Here is a 15,717-nt window from a genome sequence, read left to right as displayed (position 1 = left end):
AAAAAACACTCAACGCTATGTTAATCGCCTAATGCGTGCTTAGGTGCTAAAAGGCGTGAGCTTTTTTGTTCAAAGTTTTTTTTCTAAGATTATTTTTTAAAAAATGTTAAAAAACAATTTATAAGAAATTAAAAAATAAAAATAAAAAATATTTTTAAAAAAATAGAAACTTTTTAAAGATTAAGTTTTTTTTTCTTAAACAAAAAAAAAATGAAAATGATGAATAAGAAAAAGAAGAGTAATAAATTAGAAACTCTACCAGCAAGTGATGCTAGTAACACATAATCATGGATTATCGAAGGTTGTGATGATGATGAAAATGATGATAAGATGGAGAATGATATGTTACCGCATAAAAAAAATTCTAGAAATGCTCAAGTTGAAATTATAGAGCTTGAGAAAAATGATTTTGTATAAGATGGCACGAAAGATGAGTTAGATGAAAATGTATATATTGAATTGGAGTCTGATAAAGAATTAGACAAGAATTAGATTATGATAATAGCTAAGGTACGTATTAATCTAAGAATTATTAAGTACTTGTAGGTTTGTAATATATATATTTTGAAATTAATTTGTTGTTGAAAACTTGAAAAATATGAATTTTCATAAATCTATTATGATCAATTACATGCTAATTCGTGTTTATTAAATATACAAAAATAATATAGACTTGTATATATATTGACATTTAAAATATGAATTATTTAGTTTATTTAGTAGCTTTATAATAATTAAAATAATAATATAATTATGAAATATTTTTTCACGCCTAGGTTTTGCCTAAACATGTCTAGATTCGTAAAACTTAAGATTTGACCTTGCTGCCTTGAGATGCTTTATGCCTTTTAGAATACTAATATATATATAAGAGATCACAAGAACCCATTTTTTCCCAAAAATAATTTTTATAATCTCTAAAAATAATAAAATTGAAAATTTTCACCATTTTTCCTGACAAAGTTTTATAAGAAGACTAAAAATATTCAAGCACCATAAATTTTTTCTTGAATGAAAAGAAAATAGATTTTCAAAATTTGGGGTGTTATATTAATCTCAAGTTCGCCACTAAAGACAGCATCGAGACCGCACTCAGCAAAGTCGCAAAAATAGCAAAGAGACAGCAATTAGAGCCTTAAAAAGAGGCTCCTCCTCCACCTCTATCGACAAAAATGGAGAGGTCGACAATGGCAAGGGTATGTTGTTGAAACTGAAATCTTTTTGCTTGAATATGGACACCAAAATTTGAAGGTTCATGATCAGAAAAAAGTAGAGAGAGAGGATTAAAGAGAAAACAATTGCAAAAGGCAGAGGAAGGATGAGAGAGAAACAAGGGATTTATTGGTGAATCATCCATGAAAATAAGGATTTTTTAAAACAATATTGTGAAATATGGTAAGACATTTTATTAGTGAGACATAAGCAAAAAATTTTACTTTTTCAATTAAGACAAAAATGCCTTATATTAAATGTTAAGAAAAAAGAAAAACAAAAACAAAAACAAAAACAAAAAAATACAAATAAAAATGTATTATAACTTAAAATAAGTGGAAAAAAAATGCCAAACATATGCATACAAGGAACCAAGTTGAATATAACAAATTTAATCGTATTTTGGTTGCATTTATTGAAATTTTGAGTTCAATGATTGAACTTTTCCAACTAATTAAAATGCTGTCCATATATCTTCTTTGAAATTTTGATCTAGAAAGCACCTGTTGAAAAAAAAAAAAATTTTGAGTTTTTTGGCTGCACTCAGCAAATATTTGTTGACCAAAAAAAAAGAAACTAGTTGTTTTAATCTAAATTTTTTAAACATTTTTTTATATTGTATTTATTTAAAGAACTAAATTTATAAGCTAAAATTTTAAAAATGAAATTAAAATAATATAATTTATAAACAATAAAAATTACCACATTAATTTTAGCATTATTAATTTTTACAAATGTTATATATTTTTGTTTTTTGTTTTTTTTTTAAGGTATAAGTAGTATTACATTATTAATGATATAATTTATATGGAAAAGACTTAATTACGCATCATTAATAAAATATTTTATATATTGCTAAATATTTTATGAAATTACAAATTTATCCCAATTTTAACATTTGAAATCCCTTAAAATTCAAGGACAATTTAGGAAATCAGAAATTCATCTGCTTAATTTATATTTTCTCCCTCTGAAAATCCTTTTCTCGCCTTTGATTCCTTCCTTATCTCCTTTTAAAGGTGATGGGGAGGCTAAATACAAGTTCACCATTGCAGACAATATCAAGATCGCACTCAGCAAGGTCAGGAAAATAGAAGAAAGAGGCCACAATCGGAGCCCTAAAAGGAGGCTCCTCGTCCACCTCTACTGGTGAAAATGGAAAGGTCGATCGATCATGGTGAGGGCTTGTTGTTGAAAATGAAATCTTTTTGCTTGAATATGGACATGGAGATTTGAAGGTTCATGATCAGAAAAAAGCAGAGAGAGAGAGAGAGAATTGCAAAGGCAGAGAAAGGATGAGAGAGAAACTGACATGTTTAATAAATGGGTTGTAACGGGTCAATTTCGAATTAAACAGGTCAATCCGAAAATAACACGATTAATATTCGTGTTAAACGGGTTGATCCGATTATGATCCAAACCCATTTATAATAAATTCAAACCTATTTATTCCGTGTCATTTTCGAATCGTGTCGTCATATCATGACCCAAATTGCTAAGTCTATCTATTTCTATCGCTTGTACCAACTCATCCAAAGACAAACAAATTTAAGTTGGTAATTAAAATTAAGTTTCTTTATTTGAAAATATAGACAAATTACAATTTTCTACAAATCAAATAAATCTAAATGACAGGATTAACAATATATCTTGGTAACTCTTTTGCAAAAATAATAATAATAATAATAACAGCTTGGTAACTGGTTGATTAATTTCAAATCCCCCAACAGTAAAATCATACAAAGTAGAACTCAGATTAATAACATATCTTGATAACTCTTTTGCAAAAAATTATAATAATAATAGCTTGGTAACTAGTTGATTAACTTCAAATCCACCAACAGTAAAATTATGTAAAAGTATATAGAACTTATATTAACAGTATATCTTGGTAACTCTAATGCAAAAAAAAAAAATAATAAAAAAAATAATTTTGAATAATAATAATAATAATAGCTTGGTGACTGGTTGGTGGAAATTTAAGTTGGCAATTAAAATTAAATTTCCTTACTTGAAAATGTAGACAAATTACAATTTTCGACAAATCAAATATAATCTAAATGGCAAGATTAATAATATATCTTGGTAACTCTCTTGCAAAATAATAATAATAATAACAGCTTGGTAACTCGTTGATTGGAATCCTCCAACAGTAAAATTATATAAAGTAGAACTTAGATTAACAGTATATCATGGTAACTCTTATACAAAAAAAATAAAAAATAAAAAATTTAATTTTGAATAATAATAATAATAACAGCTTGGTAACTGGTTGGTGGAAATTTAAGTTGGCAATTAAAATTAAATTTCCTTACTTGAAAATGTAGATAAATTACAATTTTCTACAAATAAAATATAATCTAAATGACAAGATTAATAATATATCTTGGTAACTCACTTGCAAAATAATAATAATAATAACAGCTTGGTAACTCGTTGATTAACCTGGAATCCACCAACAGTAAAATTATATAAAGTAGAACTTAGATTAATAATATATCTTGGTAACTCTTTCCTAGAATATAATAATAATAAAAATAATAATAATGATGATGATGATAGTAACAATATTAGCTTGGTAACTGGTGGATTTACTTCAAATCCATCAACAGTAAAATTATATAAAATTGAACTAAAATTTCAAAACATGCTGCTGCAAATAATAATAATAATTGCTTGGTAACTGGTTGATAAACTTCAAATCCACCAACAATAAAATTATATAATAGTAGAACTAAAATTAGCAGTATATCTTGGTAACTCTTTTACAAAAACATCATAATAATAATAATAATAGCTTGGTAACTGGTTTGTGGAAATTTAAGTTGACAATAAAAATATAATCTAAACGACAAGATTAATAATATGTCTTTGTAACTCTTTTGCAAAATAATAATAACAACTTGGTAACTGGTTGATTAATTTCGGACAATAAAATTATATAAAGTAGAACGTAGATTAATAATATATCTTGGTAACTCTTTTGCATAAAAAAAATAATAATAACAATGATAATAGCTTGGTAACTGTTGGTTAACTTCAAATCCACCAACAGTAAAATTATATAAAGTTGAACTAAAATTTCAAAATGTTGCTGCCCAGGATCGAACTGGGGACCTTTAGTGTGTAAGACTAACGTGATAACCACTACACCACAGCAACACGATTTGATATTTGATTTCATCTAAAAATTTAAAAACATATTTTCTTGAAGTATCCGCCTCTGCTGACAAGTTTATTTTTGGTGGTCATTTCCTGAAGGATTGATTTTGTAAAATAGTTTACATGTTCCACCCACCACTTTCCTTTCTTGAAGCATAAGATATGATAACTAGAATTCAATTTTCCATGATATAATAGGAAAATATATATTTCTAAAAGAATAAAGATACAGATAAAATGTGCATAAATTATGTTTATGAAAATTTTATTTGTTCTAATAAGATTACCCGACAAACTTCCACTAACAAGTCAGACACAAAAGTCCAAAAGGAATTTCAATTTGTCCTAGTGCCGAGGCCATTTCACTCCTTGGTACGCTTGCAAAAAACGGAAGATGTTATTACCAACAGACAAACAAAAACGGAAGAGTGTTACAAATAAATAAAGGTGAATTATGCTAAACACTTTAAGCTATTAACTACTTGCACATAACCCACCAGTGTTGCAATTAACCCCCCTAAACTATTAAAAACTCCAAGAGAATAATATATATATATATATTAAAAACTTATAATTAGGGACAAATTAAAAAGGAAATAACCATATTATCCTTATATACAAAATATTACATATATTTTAAAAGATAGAAATTTACATACATAAAAAAAAAAAAAATGTGAAGCAAAACAATTTAACTGTTTTGACAAATATATATATATATTGATATTTAATATTTTTATTAATTGTTTTAGTTTTTATAATCCATATTAATTAATATTGAGATTTTTTTTTTTTTCAATTCTAAGTTAATTTTATACAGTTGCATAAAATAAATTTACCAAAAAGCTCCTATCTTCAAGTGGCAGGGCAACCATGATGCTGCCAACATAAGGGTCGTTAATGCCAACGGATTTATGTCGGACTACAACATCCTCTCGCACCAGTAGCTCTCTTTCTGTTTCTCTTTTTATCTGTGATCCGAAATCCATGGCTTCACCATTGCGAATAAGATTTTATATATAACGGCCATTGTAGAGTAGAATATAGCTCACAACCTCTCAATCTCTTCTAAGTGTTAGTGCTACCATAACAAAATAATCAAACTTGTATCAAACATACCACAGTAAATTCGGGATCTATATATACATAATTATAGAACTATATTTATTTAAATTACTAATCTTCTTAAATACAGTCATTGAATAAATATAAAATAAATTTTTTTATCTACAAAATAAAAATAAAATGACAGAAGTAATGTCTAACGGATACAATGCTCTCTAACATTTTTTTTTTTTTTTAGGTTTTCACTAAATAGGCATCCATATATACCTCAAGTCCTAATTTTTCTATTGTATCATATTCATTCATTGATAACTTATTACCCAATCTATATATATATATATATATATATACAAAATAATTAATAATAATAATAATAATATATAATGAATATAATAATAATAATATAATAGTAAAAAAATAGAAAATAAATCAATTGAGATTCTTCAATTCAATGGATCAACTGAAATATCACAGATAATGTGTATTTAAAGAAAGTCAACAAATAAGTTAATTTCATTACCGGTCCAAACTAATTGACAAGTAAATCACATGATTATAACTAATTTATATAAAATATCTAACACTAAATTATAGGCATTTATTAATTACAAATTATGACCAAAGGTAAATACATATCATTTAGACATGAGGTTTTTTTTATTTATATATTTCAAAAAAGTTATTTGAAAGTATGGATAGTTTTATAACAAAATAATAATAATAGTAATAGTACTAATAAAGCTCTATAGGATAGTTAAAACTAAACATTTGTAAAGTGAAAAAAGAAATTTAGAAAAAGAAATCTAAAACAGAAGATAGAGAAACAAAAATTCATAGATTTTTTTTTAAATTAAAAAATAAAAAAAAGGACTTACTACACCACCGACACCAGCGTCGGTACTAATCTTTTCCCAAATATGCAACCGAAATTACCGGTTGGGCCATGGGGCAAGCAATTTATTTCCTTCTCTTAGGAAAAAAAAAAAAAAATTAAGGATTTTGTAATAAATCCTTTTAAAAATAAGGTTTACTTCAACTGTAGACCAATATCAATTTTAGAATTTTTTTTAGGAAGTAAATTGATAGTTTCGATGGTGAACACTTCTATCTACGTCCATGAATATAAAAATTCGAATCACTCAATCAGGAAGGCCTACGAGATAATGCAGAAAAAAAAAATTACGTTTGGTACACGAAATAATTATTTTTTTAAAAATAAAAATAGTTATCATAGAAATAAAAAATGAGAAAATATTTAATAATTATTATTTATATATTTGATAAAAATATTAATTTAAAATTAAAATATAATTTTTTTAAATATTTTATTTTTAAAAAAAATTAAATTTATTAAAAATTAAATTTTTATATTTATTTATATATTTTTAACATGTGATAATCAATTTAAATCTAAATATGATAATGATATTTTAAAATTTATATACATTAAAATATAAAAATATAAATTTTGAAATTTTAAAAAAAAATTTCAAAATGAAAATATATCTATTTCTATATAATAGTTATTGACAAATTTAAAAATTTATTAAAAAAAAAAACAAAATCTATGGAAAAATTCTATTTCTATCCATATTTCATAAATTAAACATGGCTTTGGTTTTTTTTTTTTTTTTTTTTTCTCAACTGCTGCTTTTACATGACGCTGATCCAGCTGGAAAAAAAAAAAAAAACGAATTTAAAACACTAAAAAAAATAAAAATAGAAAAACTGCTGTCTCTACCGTTATACGTTCATTTAAGCTTTGGCATTTTCTCTACCCCCATGACCTTTCAAATTACCTTTTTGCCTTCATATTTTATTAAAAGACCTTTATATCCTTAATTAATAATAGATTTCAAAATATAAGTTAATCTTCTTCTTCTTCTTCATTTTTACGGCTTTAATTCCATCTGATAAAAAAAATAAATAAATAATTTTTCTTTGGCATTTTTTCCTCACCCTTTTCTTATTCACACTAAAATATTCTTAAAAAATATTTTTTTCTTTTCTTCCCCAGTTACACCTAAAGCCTAACTTGATAATTACATTATTTTTTATTTTTTATTTTTATTTTTTAATTTTTTAATCTGCCTCAACCACCCTCTAATGGCATACACAGAGAAAAGCTTCAAGAATTAGAAACCCTCATATTTTAGGGTCAAATCTAGCCCTAAATATTTGACCAAAAAACAAAAGAATCTATCCCTAAATTATTTATCAAAAAATAATAATAAAAAAAGCCCTAAATCAGCCTTCCCTCCCATCCTCTGATCACGTGCACCTACTCTCAAGCATCGATTACAACGCAGATGCTTCAAAGTCTATGAGAAAAGTTTCAGACCATCAATACTCCCTCCCTGTTCTCTCACACTCTACTTCAAGTTGTTAACAGCACACCTCGATGCTCCATAGTTTCAAGTTCACGTGGAGGAAAAGACAGATGGCATGAACCAATGGTGACGATCTTCAACCTTGACCATGAACTCTTCAATCAACCGAAAATTATCAATGGGTATGTTGGTGACCAAGGTGGTTGATGTGGGTTTGAAAGAAAAATGGTGGGTCTGAGAGAACGAGGAAGAGAAAGACAAGGATAACACAGTTTTGATAGCTTTTCTCATTAATTCTCTTTTTTTTTCTTTTTTTCTTTTTTTGGTTAAATCACTTTGCTCCTTAATTGCATAATAATGAATCTAGAAAATACGTAAATGAAGACGAGGAAAAAAATTTTAAGAAAGAAGAATGGGAAGGAGATTAGGGAAAGGGCGAAACTGGAAAGAAATATGGATAAGGGAATATAACAAATAAATAATTTTTAAGCAATTAAATATATAAAATAGAATTATATTGCAATTAATCATGAATTTTTTAAAAATGAACTTTTAAACGTATAAAAGTATGCGACCTTTTTTTTTTTTTTTTTCTTTCTCCCTTCACAGTAGTTTATTTTTATTTATTATATTGCTTTTCAAAATATTTTATATTACATATTTTCTAATGCATATCAAATCATATTTAAATTTTTATTTGTTATAAAATAATGCAATTACAAATATGCCCTCAATCCGTTAAATCAAACAGAAGAAATAAAATAGTAAGGTTGCAGTTGAATTGTCAAAAAAAAAAAAAAAATGAACAATAAATTAAAATTGATATTAGTCAAAATTCGAAATTAACCCTTAAAATAATCCTAATTCATATATTAAATGATTCTCATTTGTATGAAATAATTAATTAATTAACTATACATGTTAATGGGCTGCATTAGTTTTTTTTTTTTTTTTTTTTGACTTTGTTCCATAAAATTTTAATAGACGGTAATAACTAGTAGTATTAATTATACATTGTAAATCATATTAAATTAATATAAATAAGTATGTTAATTTTAAATTAAACATTTAATCATATTTATTGCCCAAAAAAATGCTATCAAATTAATTTTTAATCAAACTTTATTTACAAATAATTACAATAAAAAAGAAATCATTTTTTTGTACTTCAATAATAAGGAGCAAAAATAAATTAATTAACTTTCTTAAACAATTAAATATTTACAAATATTAATTACAATATAATCTAAACAATTTAAATTTATACAAAATATATTAAAAATATAATTAATTAATATTAATTTATGGCATATTACTTGTTTTACGGTTATATTATCAAAATTATGATCATTTTATATGGTACGTTACACATTTTCTAGTTATATTACGAAAGTTATGATTATGGCATAGAAATTGTAATCCCATTACTTAATTTGTGACATGCTACCTATTTTGTAACCGTATTATGAAAATTATGATTTTATAATGAAAATTGTGGTCATATTTTTTAAAACAAAAATTGCCAGTAACAGTGATGATTTTTTAAAACGCCAGCACTGTAGACTTTTAAAAAAAAGGAGAGAGAAATTAGAGAGAAGGAAGTTTGTGATGTACATGTCACTTTGGCATAGGTAAACACCTAACCTTGCACCTTTCGGTAGTCAAATCAAGCTTGCCAACAACTCCTATTGGGTACATTCCAATATTCTCTTTTGGAATTTCTATGCTTTTCTCTATCTAAAGTTCTAAACGCGAAGCAAAATGTTCTGTGATGTGTTTTCAACTTTCAAAAATATATATTATTGGTTTGAGAGACTTTGATACTTTAAATTTTTTTTTTTTCCCTCGTTATTTTCACTAAGTAGCCAAACCAGCCACCAATCACAACTAAATTAGACAGACCTTGCCCAGCAACTCCAAAAAAGCTAAGGTTACATTTGGTATAACAAAATAATTATTCTTAAAATAAATAGAAATAGTTGTTTATGTGAATAGAAAAATATTAAAATAAATAATAATTTCTGTTTATATATTTTATGAAAATATTAAATCAAAATTAAAGATTGGCATTTATAATTTTTTTAAAAATATTTAAATTTAGTAAAAACTAATTAAAAGTTAAATGTTATATTTATTTATATAATTTTGATATGTTATAATCATTATAAATTTAAATATAATAAAGATATTTTAAAATTTATTTTGATTAAAATATAAAAATAAAAATTCTGAAGATTTTTTAAAAAATGTTAGCGTTTATAAAAGAAAATAATAATTTTTATTTATATATTTAGTAAAAATATTGAATTAAAATTAAAGGTTAACGTTTATAATTTTTTTCAAAAAAATCAAATTTAGTAAAAATTAATTAAAAGTTAAATTTTATATTTATTTATATAGTTTTGGTATGTTATAATTATTGTAAATCTAAATATGATAAGAATATTTTAAAGTTTATTTTGATTAAAATATAAAAATAATAATTCTAAAGTTTTTTGAAAAGAACTTATTCTTCATGCATATTTAATCCTTCACAAATTGAAAACTTACCAAATATTAAAAAACTAAAACTATAGAATAAGTATTCTATTCATATATCAATTCCATAAACCAAACACATTCTAATTATATTTATTAAAGAAATAAAAAAAATACATGGAAAAAAAAAGGCAAAAACAAAGCCAATCCAATACAGACTAAATTAAGCCTTAGTAGGAAAATTTTAGATGTAAAAAGCGTGTCTAAGCTATGAAGAACTCTAACAAAAACGATTTGAAAAAAAAAAAAAAAAAGAAGCTTTAAGATCCCATCCGATGCAACAAAATTTAATAATCACCTTGACCATCAGATTATTAGTCTTAATCATCTCATTGGTGTGGAAGTGTATATATAATATATATGATTTCTCAACAACAAAAAGGTGCTAAAATATAGATAATTTGGATCAATAATATATGTAACCGAGCAACCAAAATAATTCATCCATCACAGATATATTTTATAATATATACATATATATATATATATATAATAATATAACATATAATATAAAATTTTTATCAAAAAAATATACGAGTCCCATACTTTATTTTAATAAATGATGTATCACTAATATATTATTGAGAATAAATTAAAATATATAATTAATTATTAATAATAAATTAAAATATATAGGCAAAATTATTTGCGAACTGTAATATAATTATAAAAAATTATAAAAAATTTATACAGATGTAATATAGATGTAATATACGTGGATTCCATCCTCTCCAGAATCACACTCTTTTTTAATTTATTATCATATTATTTCCTTTTATATATATATATATATATATATATAGAGAGAGAGAGAGAGAGAGAGAGAGAGAGAGAGAGTGCGAGAGGCTTCCAAGATCATGGTCAGAGTTCGCGGCCCTTCCTTGAATTTCCATGTTTCTCTTTGAATTTTGTCGGCTATTGATGGGATATATTAAACTTGGTGTACGAGTGAACAGACTTTCAGTGCACCCGAAACCCTATTTAATTATTCTTACTTGCTACTTTATTTTATTTTATTTTATTTTTTTTCCTCTGCTTATTAGTTAGTTTGTACTAATCCAAAAAATTATACAAAAAAAAGAAAAAAAAAGTATTAATTAACGCCAAAAAAAAAAAATTAGAGCCCAATAAGGAGCTTCAGATGTATAAGAATCTAGTTAAAATATTTCGGACTCTGTGACATTGTAGTCACACAAAATATTAATGTAAATCAAACCGAAAAAATAAAAAAAGATTCTTATAGTCAAATGTAAAAAAACTTTTTTTGACCAGAAAAACAATGACGAAATTTCTGAATCATTTAAAAATGGAAACAGTTGTCGTTGTCGAAAGCAAAACCACGAAACTTCCATGCTTCCCAGCTGGGTCCATATTACTCTTCATCTAGGATTTTTCCATCAAATATTTTAAGAAATTTTGTTGTGGCTAAAAGTTAATATCTCTGTCTAAAAAAGTTGCATGACAAGCAAGAAACTTAAAGAAAGTGCAAAGGAGGAGGAAACAGTCCGCAACTGCCACGTAAGGGGACTAGCTAGCTAGCGGTTTCCTTGTCCTATAAGAAGGAGGCCGTACAGAAGAATAAAGAGTTTTGGTGCTAAACATGGCAGCACATCAAATGGGGGCTTCAGTGTCGCCGAACCAGACGTTGGCGGCAGGGCAGTCTCCGAAGACGAAGACTAGCCCGGCTCCATTTTTGTCGAAGACATACGATTTGCTTGAGGAAGGCGGTGGGGGAGATGATGATATTGATCAAGGAAAGAAAATTGTTTCATGGAATGCGGAAGGAAGTGGATTTATAGTATGGTCTCCGGCGGAGTTCTCAGAGCTGATGTTGCCTAAATATTTCAAGCACAACAATTTCTCAAGTTTCATTCGCCAGCTTAATACCTATGTGAGTTAATTTGTCCTCTATTGATTTTATCTCATTTTTCTGTATATCTTTTTATATTGTGCATTGTTTATATAATATATGCACATAGTTTGGATCAAAGATTTATATACAAAAGCTCCTCCGCCAAGTTGTTTTGCTTATAGATATATAATTAACCATATTTTTAGAATAATTTATTCTGGATCATAGATTTGACGAATATGATGAAACGCTCTGATTAGCTGTATTATGATGTGGGTCACATCCATTTGATCGGTTTGGAGTGTTATGGAGATATATACATGGTGTGCTATGTTTGTTTCCTTTTCCAAAGTGTAGTCAAAATATAAGAACACATAGGGTTTGTTACCCTTACATAGTCAAATTTAAACTCTATAAGTTTCTTTTTTCTGGTCAATATTATCATGCTCTCTTCACGGTTCACAAAACTTAAAATTAAAGGAGAGATTTTAGCATTATCTTTATTCTACAGGTAAATGTCAAATAAATGTAGTTTAGTATCATGTTGCATATTTATAGCGAAAAGGACTAGTAAAACCGCCCACCATAAGGTAGATATATATGTATATTTGTTTTTTTCCATCAAATTATTAATATTATTATCAAATGCTTAATTAATAAGTCACTTACATCTACACTTATCGATCCTAAACATTCAAATGAAAAAAAATAAATTATTATTGTAAATGGAAAAAGTATTATTGTAAATGATAAAAAAATATTAATACTATTGATTATGTCATACCAAACCATTTCATACACACAGGTTCTCATGGAACACAAAAATATCTTGTTGATAATTAATTTTTGTAACAAATTTTACAAGAGTTTGTACGGCTGCTAGTGTTGTCCTTGAATATTTCTTTTACGAATAAAAGATAATTTTCTTTTTATATAAAAAAGAAAACTAATTAGAGAGAAAACCAATGGCCAGATGTTTTTATATGAAAGCCAAAGTTTCTTACTTGTTATTACATATATATATATATATATATATATATAGTCCAAATACCAAATATAATAGATTGATACATAATATTAGAAAGTCGTAAAAGGTGTCCAAGTAATATCTTTCAAAAAAAAAAAAAAAACACAAAAAAAGGGTATCCAAGCAATTAAACCTAAGATATGCTGGGTTTCACAAACCCTCTCCTTCAATATTCTGTCCCCAAAAATAAATAAAGATGTAAAGAAATAGAAATAAAGAAATAAAATTTTTCCTTATACCTTTGTGGTTATACAGAAGGACAAGTTAGGAAATTGGTACATATAATTAAACATTAAGTCAATAGTCTCAGTTAGACCATCATTCGAATCTCTCGAGTATTAGAAATATTCTATTGATTTGTATCAATTAGTACCATGTGAAAGAAAATTTCTGGGTATATACATAATAAATATAATCATAAGGACATATTAAGATATAATAGCCCTCTAAATCTTATTTTAAAACATAGGTCAAATCCAATTAAATAAATCTGAAAAAAATTCAACCGCTGTGATGTAAAACTGGTTAATGTATATGCGTAAAACTAGTACTGCAAAAATTATTATTAAATATTAAACTAGTACATGCATTTAAATTCCACTTGCAGTGATGTCTAGCTAACCCTGGAATCCAAATCAGGGATTCAAGAAAACATCATCAAAAAGATGGGAATTCAAGCACGAGAAGTTCCAGAGGGGATGCAGGGACATGCTAGTAAAGATCACCAGGAAGAGATGTGAACCAAGTGTATTTCCTGCGTACCTAAGGGCCGCTAACGATGACAGTGCAGCCATAGCAGCAACAGTAGAGGAGAATAATAATCGGTTGCTGCTGATGGAGGAGAACAAGAACTTGAGGAGAGAGAGGTTGGAATTAGAGATGGAATTGGCCCAATTCAAATCACTTGAAATTAAGTTGTTGGATTGCCTTGCTCACTACGTGGGAGACAATCACATTAATAAATTTAGAAGGTTATGTAGTGGTAGTACTACTACTTCTGAGGAAAATTATAAGTGATCAAAAAGGTTTTTCAATATTTATGTTTGTGATCTCTTAAATATCAGTAATATGTAAATGCATATTTTCCCTTTTGAGTTTCTTTTAGGCTTTCTTAACTTTATTATATAGTTTTTATGATTTTCAATCAAAGATTGTCCATGTGGGTTTTTTCGTTTGATTCAGCAACTTTTTTGCTGTTGGTCGGAATTATTCAAAATTGGCATAGCTTTCTGTTGTTTACTATGCAGTAGGATGATTTTTAAAATTAAATTTAAAATGTTGATATGAAAAGGTCTTTGGTACAATATTTTTTGGTGAACATGATACGAAACTATGTAAGTTGATTCTTTTAATTACATTGTTGAAATCAAAATGTTTGACAATATATTATAAATTTAATAATAGATAATTACATTTACCCCCTCAACTATATTAGTTGCATTTTGGCTCCTTCACTGCAAAACCTTTGGCATTCAATATGCGAAAATAGAGATCTAGTGATACCAATAAAGCGACATTAAAAAAAAAAAAAAAAGGTCTGCAAAAAAAAATCCACGACGCTGAAGATAAAAGCATCAACTAAAATAAAAAAATATACGATGCTTTTAGAAAATGATGAATAAAAAGTGTTGCTTAATAACAAAAATAAGCGACGCTTTTCTTCAGAGTCGCTTGAAAGAAGACCATAAACATTAGTTGACACTTTTGTTTTGCTGACACTTTGAAAACAAGGCGTTGGTAAAAAAATTTTAATATCAGGCGACAATTTTGTAACGAAAGTGTCGGCTATTAAAATTGGATTGTTTAAAAGCTAGATATATGTTAAAAAATTTAAAATATAGTTTTGAAACAAAACTAAGAAAGAATAAAAAATATATAGTATGTAGGTGAAGTTGACGCTTTTACACCTAAAAGCGTCGACTTTAATGTTTTTTTATTTTTTATTTTTTTATTTTTATATATGTATGGTGTTTGAATTTTGTCAAAATTGATTGTTTAAAAGTTAGATATTTTGATTTAATGTGTATTTAACGTTACAAGGTATATTGATTCAATGTTGCATTTAAAAAGTTAAATATAATGCTTGGACATTTTGGTACTCATTCAAGTATATTAATTAACAACTCAATTTAAATTATCAATTTTTTTTTAAAATTAAAATGGCAAAGCCGACATTATTTGTATTTTAATTTTAAATTAATAAAAATTTGATAAAGTTAATTATTTTATTATTTAGATGCATTATGTGACACTTTTAACATCCAAAATGTTGACTATTGTCTTAATTTTTGAAATTTTAATTACTTTTTTATTTTTTATTTTTTATTATTTTTATATTATTAGTAGTACACATGTGTGATTTTCACTTATTTTTTATTATTTTTATTATATTATTTTATTTTTTATATTTTTGGAAAAATATCAAAAATGACTAGCAAAGCGTCAACTAATGTTTTAATTTTTGAGATTTTAATTAATTTTATATTTTATATTTTTTATTATTTTTATATTATTGGTAGTACACATGTGCA

General features: G+C 25.9%; 1 protein-coding gene and 1 non-coding gene across 2 annotated transcripts; one reads left to right on the top strand and one right to left on the bottom strand.

The window, feature by feature from the left end:
- Nucleotides 1-4,301: 4,301 nt before the first annotated feature.
- TRNAV-UAC (transfer RNA valine (anticodon UAC)) lies at nucleotides 4,302-4,374 on the bottom strand. Its single transcript has one exon. It is a non-coding gene; the product is annotated as a tRNA-Val (tRNA).
- A 7,342-nt stretch (nucleotides 4,375-11,716) lies between these two features.
- Nucleotides 11,717-14,363, top strand: LOC125418682 (heat stress transcription factor B-2a). Its single transcript, XM_048462861.2, has 2 exons — nucleotides 11,717-12,198; nucleotides 13,826-14,363. Exons 1-2 carry the CDS (start codon nucleotides 11,908-11,910, stop codon nucleotides 14,201-14,203), a joined length of 669 nt encoding a protein of 222 aa, XP_048318818.1. The 5' UTR covers nucleotides 11,717-11,907; the 3' UTR covers nucleotides 14,204-14,363.
- Nucleotides 14,364-15,717: the final 1,354 nt, after the last annotated feature.

This window comes from Ziziphus jujuba, chromosome 1 (genome assembly GCF_031755915.1).
Source record: "Ziziphus jujuba cultivar Dongzao chromosome 1, ASM3175591v1".
In the NCBI taxonomy this organism is placed as follows: Eukaryota; Viridiplantae; Streptophyta; class Magnoliopsida; order Rosales; family Rhamnaceae; genus Ziziphus; species Ziziphus jujuba.
This window is presented reverse-complemented; position numbering and strand designations above follow the sequence as displayed.